The following is a 14,131-nucleotide window of genomic DNA, read 5'->3' as shown; positions in this document are numbered from 1 at the left end:
AGGGTGATCAGCCTGCCCTACTCTTAAAAGGAATACACCTTTTCATAAAGCCAGAATGTCAGATCTGTTCTGGTGGCAAACTGTTATTATCAAGATCATAAAAGTTCAACACACACACAAGTATACTGCTCTCATAATAGGTTTTTTGGCTATTTCATCCTTCAAAAGTATAAGTGTCCTCATTTTTAAAAAACTGCAGCTAAGAATAAGAACAGAGGATAAGAAGACATTTAATGTGCCATGTTTAATTTTTAAGGTTGCACAGAGTTTAGTGCTCTTGACTACAAAACATGTCTAATTCACTTGATTTAACCTAGATACAGAAACAAACAATGAATATTCAAAAGGTCACTTCCACCAGATTATAATCTTTAAATTGTGCAACTCTTTACAAATATATAAAAAAAATTATTTATACTACAAGCAAATAAGTAGTTTATTGATATACTAACTTATGCTCACCTACTGTGTTTCAAAATTTAAATTCTTGTGGTTAGGAGCTTCTATACACTCTTCTTTTTAAGATCAGCTGTGTCAATTCACCTTTTCTATTAATTACATAGTAGAACTAGTTATTCAACATGTTAAACTTTTAAAACACACAAATAGTAAACATAATACATATGTGTTCCCTTATATCGGACTCAAACTAAAATACGTATGTACAACAAAAGGTCCAAGAAAGCAGAAGTATTGGAAAGTTATATTCTTTTGGTGATATCTAATAATTAATATTCAGTTGTCAAGCAGTCCTCCTACATATTATATTCCACTGCAATGTAAGTGAAGTGTGACATGAATATTTTAGATGTTCAAAAATAGGATCTTCAGTCATTTCCACTGAGGTAAATAAAGACATCTGGGTGTTCAGCACTCTTGAAAATCTGACCACTTATTTAGGAGCCTAAATTAAGGATTTAGAAGCATAACTTTAGGCTCCTATATTTGAATAATGTTAGCCTTCACACACTTTAGCAGGCATCATCATGCGGAAGTTTATTTTTATACAGGAATTATACTATATTTAAACATCTCTTTAAGTGATATTACTAGGACTATTTTCTATATTTTTCCTTGAGGAAGGAGCCTCAAAAATCAAGGCTCAGGCTTTCCTTCATAAGCTCATTGTTAATAAAAAGCACGCACCAAAGAGACACTCATCGATGTCCAAATAGCATTTTTCCATCTAAGTCCTTCCCATTTCACTTTTAAATACGTATTCGTAGCCAGTTTGCAAATTGTTTTAACTTCTGTACAAATTTATTATTACTTATATGATCTTTAAGTTTTTCAACATAACTTTCTTCTTTCCATATTCCCTTATTTTTCTTCAGGGCTTTTAGTTCTGCTTGAAGTAGTCTTTTGTGAAGCTTCCAGTATAATGGAGAGTCATGATGTAGTCCTTCAATACGAGTTGTTTTGCCAAGCCCTTGTCTCAAGATCTCTTCATTCAGGCACACACTGAAAAATCTACCCTACAAAAAGATTAAGTGAAGGCAGCATTTCACATTATGTATTCACTTGGCCATTTACAAAGGATATTAACACTATTAGTACATTTTCAATTAATCTGTTGTGTGAATTGTCTGAATGTTATGAGTTAGGAATGACCTCTTTTTGGCTAATTCTATACCCTTTTGGTGTTGGGAACTCCAGAAATAGTTAAAAGTTGTAGAGCATTCAAATTGCTTTTAGCATTTATAAATTAAAACATGAAATACGCAGGCATCTGTGGAACAACATTTAATACACCAGATACTCGATCAATCAAAATTCTTAAGACATTGTAGAGCACTAGACTACAGAGCTTGCACTGTATTTTCAGATGCCACAAACCATGACTGCGTGGAGAATTGCTAACTAGCCACTCAAAAGCTACATTCACATTTTACGTGAGTTCGCAAAAGTATAAATATTTATTTTATCTCCAATTTGAACATATAAAATGTCTGCATAAATGTTTAATATATCAATTTAATATAATACCATTATATCTTACATATTAAGCAAATAATAGCAATAATCACTGCAAATCTTAGGATATAAATAAAAGTTAAAGAACTGTCAGTCCTTCTTGTTACTGTGTTTACCTTATTTACTAAAATGAGGCAATCAAGCACCAAATCCTCCCTTCCAAGAAGCTGGAACCACATCATTTGTGCAGGTTTTAACTCTTCCTGTAACCAGGCCATAGCATTCGGTGTCAGCTCCACTCCAGCAAGTCTGACCAGCAAAACACCATTTGATTGCCCTGAATATATTACATATATAAAAAACGTTTTTCTTACTACAACATGATCGAAAAAGATCCAATTCCACACAATGGGCCAGATCCTTAGTGTCTGCAAAAAGTGTAGCTTCACTGATTTACATGGAATATTTATTTAAGTCGCCGGAACAACAATGATTTACAACAGCAGAGGATCTGGTCTCATACGTTCTGACATGATATTTATCTCCTGTTTCAGAATAATGTGCTTAAAAATTGTCAGAAAATATTTTCCTAGAAAATTTATGTACACATTAAGAAAAGAGATTCCAAGACATCAGACTGTAATGCCTAATGTCAGATTTTTTTCTTAGAGAATCACACTGCTTAAAAAAGCCTGATTCTTCTTTCTCCCCAGTATATGTCAGGAGTAACTACATTAAACTACATTGAACTACAACAGTGTGAAACTTGTGTGCAATTAAAATCAAGCCCAAGTTTTTATTTTGTTGACATTTAACCTATCGATGATGTACTCAGAAGACTGAAATCCAGACCTCTTACAGTGTCTTTAAAGCCAATGACACATTTGGTTACAGCATGATTTATCCAACAAAGATAATTCTATTTAAACTACATATAAAAGTAATTGCCCAGCAGAGGGAAGATGCATCATCAAAAGTTTAGTGTGTCCACTTTATATTCTGGTTTGAATAAATATCTTCCCTATGTATGAATGACTTTTTTTTTTAAATATTAACATTTTCTGACAGCATTTGCAGTAAACACACACTCAGCTATGATCCAATGGAGTTATACAACCTCACAGAAATCAATGGAGTTATGAACATAGGAACTGCATAACTGGGTCAGACCAGTGGTCCATCTAGATTAGTGTGCTGTCTTCAATGGCAGCTGATAGCATCTACTTCTGGAAGGTGCAAGAAACTCTGACATGGACAATTATAGAACTTCCATATGGAAGTTTCTTCTACGTCCCTTCAGTTAAAAATAGGCTTGTGCCTTGAAGCATCAGAGTTTATAGCCCTTCCAATCTTTTTTTAATTCTATCTAATGAAATTATCATTATCTGTACAAGCTAGGATATTCTAGGGAATCTACGGGACTTAGGTGCTCAAACCCCAGTGAATTTCTATATCAAATCCCTCTAAACAGTTATACTGGCAAACCCTCCTACTGCAGCTGTAGGTGCAGTTTATACTGGCAATAGCGTGCGTTTGCCAATATAGCTTATACTAGTTCCCTGAACAAAATAAGTTATGCTGGCAAAAGCACTTTTTTGCGGATATAACAAACTAAACTGGGGCTTCTGTCAGTATAAAAGTGTCAAAAAAACCTCACACCCTTAAACATTATTATGCCTATGAAAGATTCTAATATTGACGAGGCCTCAGTCTCTCATGCCTCCGTTCCCCAGCCATCAAGTGGGAAAACTATAAGTCCCTGCCTCATGGGTGTCTTGTGAAGATAAATACATTAAAGATTCTGAGGCACTCAGATACTATGGTAACAGGGACCACATGAATACATAAGATGTCTAGACAGATGCATATTCAATTCACAGTATTAATAAATCCTTACAATACACTTTTAAAGTATTTGGATAAATATTACCTCATTTTACTGGTGGGGAAACTTCAGCAGAGAGGTGAAATAACATGGCCTCAGCCTCACACAGAGTCAGTGCCAGAGCCAGAATCAGAACTCAGGCCCTCTTCACTCCCAACCCTTCCTCTACCACTGCTTATACAGTAACTGTTCTGTGTGTGAACAGAACTTCATTTTCTAAGCTGTCTCCCCAACTGCTTTCTAAAGGCACTACATTAACTAAAAAAGTTTTTAAAGGAACAATTCAGATGTTGCAGATTTTTGCTCATTTAGTTGATATCAATTGTATCAAATGAGGACATTTAATTTTGTCATGATTAGTCTCATTCTTCCTGAACTTTTACTTACATTTTCTCTGTAATGATGACAGGAAAGGAAGGCTAATGGGAACATGTTCAACTTCTAGTCCTTTCTCAGTTATGTGACATAACCTTCCTCGTAGTTTCACATTCTTTTCTATAAATTCTACTGGTATATCCAAAGCACTCGTAAATTTTGTTGTCTGTTGATACAGGAGGAAGGAAGAGTAAGACAAAGTCTTAGGAAAAATAAAAACAGCAATTACACATTATTTGAAAAAATGCAATCACACTGAACCCATATTTTGTCAAGATGAATCTTGCAAATTACAAACTCCACTACGTTATACTAATGAACTTTATTATTATTATTAATTTGTTGTAGCTATTGCTAGACATTTTCCACACAATTAAAAAGAATGGTCCCCACTCCAAGGAACTCACAATCAAGTACAGGCAAGTAGACAGAGGTCAGGGGAAAGACAATAACAATACCCATTTTATATACAATTTATACACAAGTCAATCTGATTCACTATATGCAGAATGGCAGAAGTGCATCTTTAAGAGAAGATTAAAAACCAACAAGGGTAGGAGTCTTGCAGATGAGCTCAGAGAGGTTATCCCGTGCAGGGGTGCAAGAAAGGCGCACATAAGTGATTTTGTCAGATTCTCACACAAGGGTGGACAATTTTGGAAACGCTGGCAGCAGGAGAGGCTTGACAAGGCAGTATATGTGAGGAGAGGCAGAGTTATGTAGAACTTTGAACACCAAGACAGAAATTTAAATCTGATTTGACATCAGATGGGAAATCAATTGAGAGATTCAAAAAGGGGAGGTTACATGATCAATCTGATGAGCAATGAGTTTAGCAGCAGCATTTTGTATGGATTGAAGGAGGACAATGTGTGTGTTTGGGAGGGACCAAAGTGGGACATAATTGGGGCATAAACTAGAGATTTGGTGTGAGGACTGACAGAAAAAGACAAATCCTAGAAATGAAGAAACTTTATTATCAATGTTTAATTTTAAAGCCCCTATTGTTTAAGATCATATGCAGGATATATTCAGATTAATCTATTCACATAGTTATTAAGTGATGCTCTCACTGAATGACACATCACGCTCTAAAAAAGCCAGCTGAACATCCCATCATCCCATTTTTATTCTATTTACTAAACCTTCACTCTGTTGTCTGCAAGGTCCCCTAACTAGGAATTGAGAAATATGGGACCTTGCAGGCAGAGAGTTTGAAGGTTTTGTAAATAAATAAAATAAAATGGGGTTGAGAAGTGGCTCAGAGTCAAATCTAATTTGCATTCCAAGGTCCAACAGCCATTTAAGTGTATTTACAAAGACTTGAATTTTTTTTAAATACCATCATACGCAAATACCCAGGTTTGAGAAAAAAGCAATGACTGCAGTAAAGACTATTCAGTACTGCTTCACATTAACATTACATCTAAAATCTTATAGAGTTCTAGGACATGTGAAGATCAGTTCGGAATACAGTTCCAGTAATAACCAAACAAGAATTCAAAGAACATTAGGCATATTCAGACTCCAAAGTATGAGGTAAAATTAGCTTTGGGAATCATTATAGTTTCAGTCCCTGCATAAAACAACTGCAACCCCAATTGCCTTTTGGAATTAAAAAGCGCTCTTGTGAGCTGTTTGGGCAGATATATTGCAAACTGTAAGAAAATGGTTCTCGGAATCGTAAGGAGAGAGTGGAATTCAACTGACTATGCCACTTCTACACCAGCTAACTGCCAGGCAGAACAATGTTAAGATCTGCTTTATATTGCCAATGTGGCGTAAAGCAGTCTTATGAAATGCCAGGAGCTGGCCCGATGCGTCAGTCATACGAGTGAGGGACGATTTTAGGGTGAGTATAAAGAGAAGGAAGGATATCACAGCTCAGGAAGTAGAACAACATGTGGCGAGTAACTATGAAGAGTTATGGGAAAGGAACAGAGGTAACAAACATCAGTGTTCAAGTCACATGAGTGCTTCTGTTGACTCAACTGGGATTACATACACTAGTAAACTGAAAAAGGTCCCAAGATTGGAAGAGTAGAAAGGACAGACAGATGAGTAGGAGTCTATCTAGAAGACTGTAGGAAGATATAGTAGGAAGACACAGGAACTAGAAGGAGCAAGTCTATGGAAAGTTTTTTTTAAAAAAAACGAGGGCAAAATGGAACTGGAGAGGAACAGGACATGAATGAAGGTGACAGGGATGATACAGTCCAATCTCCAGGGGAAAAGTTGCCTGAGCACAGCATTTGAATCATCAAATGTTTAGAAAATAAAGATTTAGAAAATGCAAAAAAGAGAAATGAAACAATCAAGGCAGAATGTGATCACAAGATGAATAAGAAATTCAGCAGACTGAGTCAAAATAAGGAGGAATTCTAGCAATGCTCTGGAAGTGGTGAAAGAGGTTTATAGACAAGGGAGACATAGGAGGTAAGAGGGAATCTGAAGTCAAAGCTGACAAGATTTTTGGCCTCGGAAGTAAAGTTTAGTTTGAAAGTAAAGAAAGGTCAAGAGATGTGTGTATAATTATGTTGCCAAAAACCCATCACATTTTATTATTGCTACATCTAATTAAAGATTTTTTGAAGATGAAGTACAATAAAATACATGTGAAATCTTAAAGTTACTCTTCTGTCAATTAGAGATTACACAGTTTGATTGTGAACCACTTCTACAACCTCAGTACAGTCGCAGCAATATTAAACCAGTGGAAGAGAGAATTTACAGACTGCCTGTAATCTTCCAATCCACCAGACCAACCACTTCAAGATTCCTTTTCAAATATGAATGAAAGATCATTAAAAATAGGGATTATTTTTCAATTGCTCTCTAACCCTAATGTAAAGTTTTCACAAACTTTCATTTATAGAAACACTTGAAATAAGAACAGTATAAAGATACTGTGCAAGCTATTAGGGAGTAGGTCTTCTCTGCCCAGAACAAATTGCCTGTGGAGCCCACAAAGATGGCTGTTGGCAACATTTGTAGCCCACTGATGCCCAGGCTTTTGATCCAGTTCTGAGAATCAACTGAGAATACTTTCAAGCAGATCTGAATTGCTCCAGCTGCAATGACTCTAAAGGAGCATCTCTGGAGGATCAATAGAGTTCAGCAGCACTTTGGCCACACCCTTCTCATATCCCCTCCTCTACAGGCCAGCCCTATGTCACCTCCTAGATTCTCTTATGCCAAGGCAACACCCCCCCCCCCAACTGATCAGTTACCCTAGCTGTCTGCCTGTTTTGTTATGCCAGAGTGACACAAAGAAGATGGAACAGTGACACAATCTGACCCCATACATCTTCAGCTAAACGAGACAAAAGGGTATAAAGACTGCTCATTAACAAATTATTCACAACTTACCAATTTAATACTCTTTGCAAATAAAATGACTCCAGCTATTGCCATTCCAGTGCTAATGTTCTGCAAAAAACAGATTTAAATCCTTAATTTTTTTCACCTCTCATTATTTTCATCGGATTAAAAACATTAAAGAAAAAATAAAATAAAACCGAAGAGGTAACAGGCAATCAAGAAGTTCTAATATGAATTGACTCACTGGGGGATCTTGCGCAAGTTCTCTGTTTTGTATTTTAGTGAATCTAGAGTACAAATGATTTAATAAATAATACATAATAATAAAACTGATCTCGCTCACAACCAAATATGTCCGACAGAAGTTTTCCAGATCATACATATTACTAAGACGTTAATAAAGCAAGTTGCTCATGATAGTAGATGAATTTAAGAAAACACACATTACAGAAAAATGCAGGAAATTTTCAAGTCTACCTGAAGATTCAGCAAAGGAGCTACATCGAGTACTTAAAAATACCTTCCATAACATGACATCTAGATCCAGCTAATACGATCCAACAAGGCACATTGCATTTTATTGGGAAATCCCACTATTTGTATTACTTTTAGCTCCATTCTCCCCCTCTTCCCAAAAAAGCAGGCAAAATGGCCCATTCAAATTACAATTGCTGTTTTAATAATAAATATAATTAATGTAATAATAAATAATAATAATAATAAAATGTATACTAATTATCTCAAAAATGGAATCTTCAGGATACAGATTGTAAAATTCTTTACAAGTGACTTCTCCAGAGTTAGAAATATCTTGATCTATAGTTTCGCTAACCCAAATGCTGCCATTGTTTACAACATGGAAAGTAAATGTTTCACAGTTGTAATCAAGCACTGAATGTAGCCCTGTTTCATGCGATACCTTCTCAAAAAAAAAAAAAAGTGAGATGAAAAGAAAATCAAACTACGAATTCTCATAAGAATTGCGCCTATTTTGTACAGCTATTTTAGTACTATTTGACTTCACCCCTCATTGCAAAGTCTGTTCCAGGAAGTGTTGGTATTTCTTTTTAAGTGCTGAATCCCATAACAACATTCCTTTAAATAGATGTAATTTCTTATGTTGCTAGAGTACCTCTGCCTGCTTTTCACAATGATAAATGTGTTGATTTTAGAAAGTAAAGCATATTACAATTTCTAACTGTCCTCTAAATTGTAGACCTTTGCATTAAATACATTGCTGTAGCATTACTAAAAATAGAAGTTTTAACACAAGTCTAATAAATCCCCTCTTGGCACCCAGAAGCAAGGGTTTACCATTTGGATTTCTAGAGCAAAACTCAGAAGTGTAGAGAGCAGGCAGCCCTCCTTGCTTATGTCAGGGCTAGCTTTGGCCCTCAGTCTAGAACAGAGGTGGGCAAACTATGGTCCACGGGCCACATCCGGCCTGTGGGACTGTCCTGCCCAGCCCCTGAGCTCCTGCCCCGGGAGGCTAGCCCCCGGCCCCTCCCCTGCTGTTCACCCGCAGCCACGCTGCCATGCGGGCAGCGGGGCTGTGAGCTCCTGCCGCTCTGAGCGGCATGGTAAGGGGGCAGCAGCGGCGCGCGGTGGTGACATGGTTGGGTAGGAATTCCTGGGGAGCAGTCAGGGGACAGGGAGCGGTTGGATGGGGCGGAGATTCCGGGGCAGTCAGGGGTTGGGGAATAGGGGGGTTGGATAGGGCGTGGGAGTCCCGGGGGGGCCTGTCAGGGGGCAGAGGTGTTGGATAGGGGGTGGGATCCCGGGGGGGCGGTTTGGGGGGGTCCCAGGAGGGGGCAGTGAGGGGACAAGGAGCAGGAGGGGTTGGATGGGTCAGGGGTTCTGAGGGGGACAGTCAGAGAGCAGGAAGTGGGAGGGAGTGCATAGGGGGCAGAGCCAGGCTGTTGGGGAGGCACAGCCTTCCCTACCGGGCCCTCCATATAGTTTTGCACCCCGATGTGGTTTCGGGCCAAAAAGTTTGCCCACCCCGGTCTAGAACCTTCCTAGAAATGCTCGTGATTCCAGATGTTGTATATTATAATTAAAACGTCATTAAAAGTCTCAATATTTTTAGACAGGAAGGCAGAAATAAAGGTTAAGGTGGTTGAGTAGCATTGTATATCAACGATGAGGTAGAACGTAAAGAAATAAGAAGCAATGGAATGGATAAGGCAGAGTCCGTCTGGGCAAAAATCACTACTAGAGCCTCCCTTGTGATAGTGCTTGGGGTGTGCTATAGACTGCTGGGATCTAATTTGGATATGGATAGAGCCCTCTTTAATGTTTTTAATAAAGTAAATACTAATGGAAACTGCGTGATCATGGGAGACTTTAACTTCCCAGATACAGACTGGAGGACAAGTGCTAGTAATAATAATAGGGCTCAGATTTTCCTAAATGCGATACCTGATGGATTCCTTCATTAAGTAGTTGCTGTACAGACAAGAAGGGATGCCATTTTAGATTTGGTTTTGGTGAGTAGTGAGGACCTCATAGAAGAAATGGTTGTAGGGGACAACCTTGGTTCAAGTGATCGTGAGCTAATTCAGTTCAAACTGAACGGAAGGATAAACAAAAATAAATCTGTAACTAGGGTTTTTGATTTCAAAAGGGCTTTCAAAAATTAAGGAAATTAGTTAGGGAAGTGGATGGGACTGAAGAATTTATGGATCTAAAGGCAGAGGAGGCCTGGGATTACTTCAAGTCAAAGCTGCAGAAGCTATCGGAAGCCTGCATCCCAAGAAAGAGGAAATAATTCATTGGCAGGAGTTGTAGACCAAGCTGGATGAGCAAGCATCTCAGAGAGGTGATTAAGAAAAAGCAGAAAGGATAAAGGGAGTGGAAGATGAGAGGGATTAGCAAGGAAAGCTACCTTATTAAGGTCAGAACATGTAGGGATAAAGTGAGACAGGCTAAAAGTCAAGTAGAGTTGGACCTTGCAAAGGGAATTAAAACCAATAGTAAAAGGTTCTATAGCCATATAGATAAGAAGAAAACAAAGAAAGAAGAAGTGGGACCGCTAAACACTGAGGATGGAGTGGAGGTTAAGGATAATCTAGGCATGGCCCAATATCTAAACAAATACTTTGCCTCAGTCGTTAATGAGGTTAATGAGGATTTTAGGGATAATGATAGCATGACAAATGGGAATGAGGATATGGAGGTAGATATTACCATATCTGAGGCAGAAGCAAAACTCAAACAGCTTAATGGGACTAAATCGGCGGGCCCAGCTAATCTTCATCCAAGAATATTAAAGGAATTGGCACAAGAAATTGCAAGCCCATTAGCAAGAATTTTTAATGAATCTGTAAACTCAGGGGTTGTACTGTATGACTGGAGAATTGCTAACATAGTTCCTAGTTTTAAGAAAGGGGAAAAAAAGTGATCCGGGTAACTACAGGCCTGTTAGTTTGACATCTGTAGTATGCAAGGTCTTGGAAAAAATTTTGAAGGAGAAAGTAATTAAGGACATTGAAGTCAATCATAAATGGGACAAAATACAACATGGTTTTACAAAAGGTAGATCATGTCAAACCAGCCTGATCTCCTTCTTTGAGAAAGTAACAGATTTTTTAGACAAAGGAAACGCAGTGGATCTAATTTACCTAGATTTCAGTAAGGCGTTTGATACGGTGCCACATGGGGAATTATTAGTTAAATTGGAAAAGATGGGGATCAATATGAAAATTGAAAGGTGAATAAGGAATTGGTTAAAGGGGAGACTACAGCGGGTCATACTGAAAGGTAAACTGTCAGGCTGGAGGGAGGTTACCAGTGGAGTTCCTCAGGGATCAGTTTTGGGACCAATCTTATTTAATCTTTTTATTACTGACCTCTGCACAAAAAGTAGGAGCGTGCTAATAAAGTTTGCGGATGATACAAAGCTGGGAGATATTGCCAAATTAGAGAAGGACCGGGATATCGTACAGGAGGATCTGGATGACCTTGTAAACTGGAGTAATAGTAATAGGATGAAATTTAATAGTGAGAAGTGTAAGGTCATGCATTTAGGGATTAATAACAAGAAGCTTAGTTATAAGCTGGGGAAGCATCAATTAGAAGTAACGGAGGAGAAGGACCTTGGAGTATTGGTTGACCACAGGATAACTATGAGCTGCCAATGTGATATGGCTGTGAAAAAAGCTAATGCGGTCTTGGGATGCATCAGGCGAGGTATTTCCAGTAGAGATAAGGAGGTGTTAGTACCATTATATAAGGCACAGTATTCATCTGGAATACTGTTTGCAGTTCTGGTCTCCCATGTTTAAGAAGGATGAATTCAAACTGGAACAGATACAGAGAAGGGCTACTAGGATGATCCGAGGAATGGAAAACCTGTCTTATGAAAGGAGACTCAAGGAGCTTGGCTTGTTTAGCCTAACTAAAAGAAGGTTATGGGGAGATATGATTGCTCTCTATAAATATATCAGAGGGATAAATACCGGAGAGGGAGAGGAATTATTTAAGCTCAGTACCAGTGTGGACACAAGAACAAATGGATATAAACTGGGCATCAGGAAGTTTAGACTTGAAATTAGATGAAGGTTTCTAAGCATCAGAGGAGTGAAGTTTTGGAATAGCCTTCCAGGGGAAGCAGTGGGAGCAAAAGACCTATCTGGCTTCAAGATTAGACTCGATAAGTTTATGGAGGAGATGGTATGATGGGATAACATGATTTTGGTAATGAATTGATCTTTAAATATTCATAGTAAATAGGCCCAATGGCCTGTGATGGGATGTTAGATGGTGTGGGAGCTGAGTTACTACAGAAAATTATTTCCTGGGTATCTGTCTGGTTAATCTTGCCCATATGCTCAGGGTTTAGCTGATTGCCATATTTGGGGTCGGGAAGGAATTTTCCTCTAGGGCAGATTGGAAGAAGCCCTGGGGGTTTTTTGCCTTCCTCTGCAGCATGGGGCACGGGTCACTTGCTGGAGGATTCTCTGCACCTTGAAGTCTTTAAATCATGATTTGAGGACTTCTATCGCTCAGCCACAGGTGAGAGGTTTTTTTGCAGGAGTGGGTGGGCGAGATTCTGTGGCCTGCATTGTGCAGGATGTCAGACTAGATGATCATAATGGTTCCTTCTGACCTTAATGTCTATGAGAAAGGAGTGCTCAAGAACAGCCTAATACCTTCCCTGCAGGGTTGCCTATTATGTTGCAATTTATTTTCCTGGGCTCTATTTAATCTTGTTTTATTTATGTTTATTTTAAGGCTGTAAATACCATTTTAAAAGTTAACAGTTAAAATATTTCATTTAAATGGTTAACCGATTAAGCAGCTGGGGCCGGGAGTTCACTGTTAAGGCGGGTTAACAGGTTGAACTAATGCTTACCAGTTAAATAAACTAGCGATGTAAAATGTTATCAGATACTCTTCTGATGACCAGTGAACCGATTCAAAGCCAGAGCAGATAGCAGAGGAAAAAGAGGCATGAACCTTGAGCAATGGTGCCTCCGCTGACGGTTGTCACGGGAACGGGTGGGCTTTGCCTAGCCTCACAAGCTCCAAGCCAGCTGGGTCCCAGCCATGTCAGCGCTGGGTACCTCAACTGTCCCGCCTGTGCCCGCCACCGCTAACTACCCCGCGCGCCCTCTTCCCCCGGAACAGCGCGGGGCGGCCCCCAACGCTCCGGGGCTGGCGGCGAAGGGGAACGACCCCAAGGAGCGGGCGCGGGCGCGGGCTCGGAGGCGCCCAGGCCAGCTCCCAGCCGCAAGGCAGAGGGGGCTAATCCGGCCAGTGGCAGGGAGGGCGCCGGCATCGCTCCTCCCTCCCCGGGACGGGGCGTGTAACGTGTTCCGCTCCAGCCGCGCAGGAGCCAGCCGGGCCCTGCCAGCGGCCTCCTGCCTGCGCGGGGATCTCAGGGGTGCTGAGCGCCCGGGGCCGCGGCACGCCAGGCTCCAACCGCTGGGTGGGGCCCCGAGGGCGGGCGGTGGCGGGAACAGCGGGGCGGAGCGGCCTCTAAGGGAGCCTCCCTGCCGGGGCCCTTCCACAAGAGACCCCTGGCTCGCGACCCCCCACCGCCCTGCTGTACCCAGCCTGCCCCGCACGCCCCTCCCCGCAGGGTACCCGGAGGACGGTGAGGTGGGAGTCCGCCCACTCGGAGATGCGAGCGACGTAATTCCCAGGCTCTCCCTGCGGCTCAGCCATGGCCCAGCCTCGGCTTCCCGCTCAGCGGCTCGCCCGGGCCGCGGCCTGGCACGCCGGCTCCGCTCGCCCTGCCCGCAGCGCCACCTGCCGGGGCCGCCTGGTAGCGCACGGCTACGCGGACAGCGAGCACCTGCCCTACCCCCTCCGTGCGTCCTCCCCAGGGGCCGGGCAGCAGCGGAGGGTCACTGCACTCCTGTCTCTGCCTCACAAGAGCATGTCGCCTATGAAACACAGCTCCCACACCATGGCTGCAAATGGACTGGGGCCTTCCAGCCTCTTTTTTCCCAAAAAGAAAAGGAGGACTTGTGGCACCTTAGAGACTAACCAATTTATTTGAGCATAAGCTTTCCTGAGCTACAGCTCACTGAATGCATCTGATGAAGTGAGCTGTAGCTCACGAAAGCTTATGCTCAAATAAATTGGTTACTCTCTAAGGTGCCACAAGTACTCCTTTTCTTTTTGCAG

At 40.7% G+C, this 14,131-nt stretch overlaps 1 protein-coding gene across 3 annotated transcripts; it reads right to left on the bottom strand.

Moving 5' to 3' along the window:
• Nucleotides 1-225: 225 nt before the first annotated feature.
• Nucleotides 226-13,745, bottom strand: LOC311526368 (protein C3orf33). Of its 3 annotated transcripts, XM_084639308.1 has the most exons (6): nucleotides 13,586-13,704; nucleotides 12,852-12,894; nucleotides 7,544-7,603; nucleotides 4,187-4,340; nucleotides 2,091-2,251; nucleotides 226-1,475 (listed from the first exon to the last, which is right to left on the bottom strand). In XM_084639308.1, the coding sequence occupies exons 3-6, from the start codon at nucleotides 7,586-7,588 to the stop codon at nucleotides 1,209-1,211; spliced, it is 627 nt and encodes a 208-aa protein (XP_084495434.1). In that variant the 5' UTR covers nucleotides 7,589-7,603; nucleotides 12,852-12,894; nucleotides 13,586-13,704; the 3' UTR covers nucleotides 226-1,208. The 3 variants fall into 3 exon arrangements, with proteins under 3 accessions (XP_084495434.1, XP_084495433.1, XP_084495435.1); XM_084639307.1 differs by lacking the exon at nucleotides 12,852-12,894 and having other exon boundaries at nucleotides 13,586-13,745; XM_084639309.1 differs by lacking the exon at nucleotides 13,586-13,704 and having other exon boundaries at nucleotides 12,852-13,529.
• Nucleotides 13,746-14,131: the final 386 nt, after the last annotated feature.

The sequence above is a fragment of the Lepidochelys olivacea genome (assembly GCF_965140295.1).
Source record: "Lepidochelys olivacea isolate rLepOli2 genome assembly, chromosome: 9".
NCBI lineage: Eukaryota > Metazoa > Chordata > Testudines > Cheloniidae > Lepidochelys > Lepidochelys olivacea.
The sequence above is the reverse complement of the archived record's forward strand: the minus strand, read 5'-3'. Positions and strand labels throughout refer to the sequence as shown.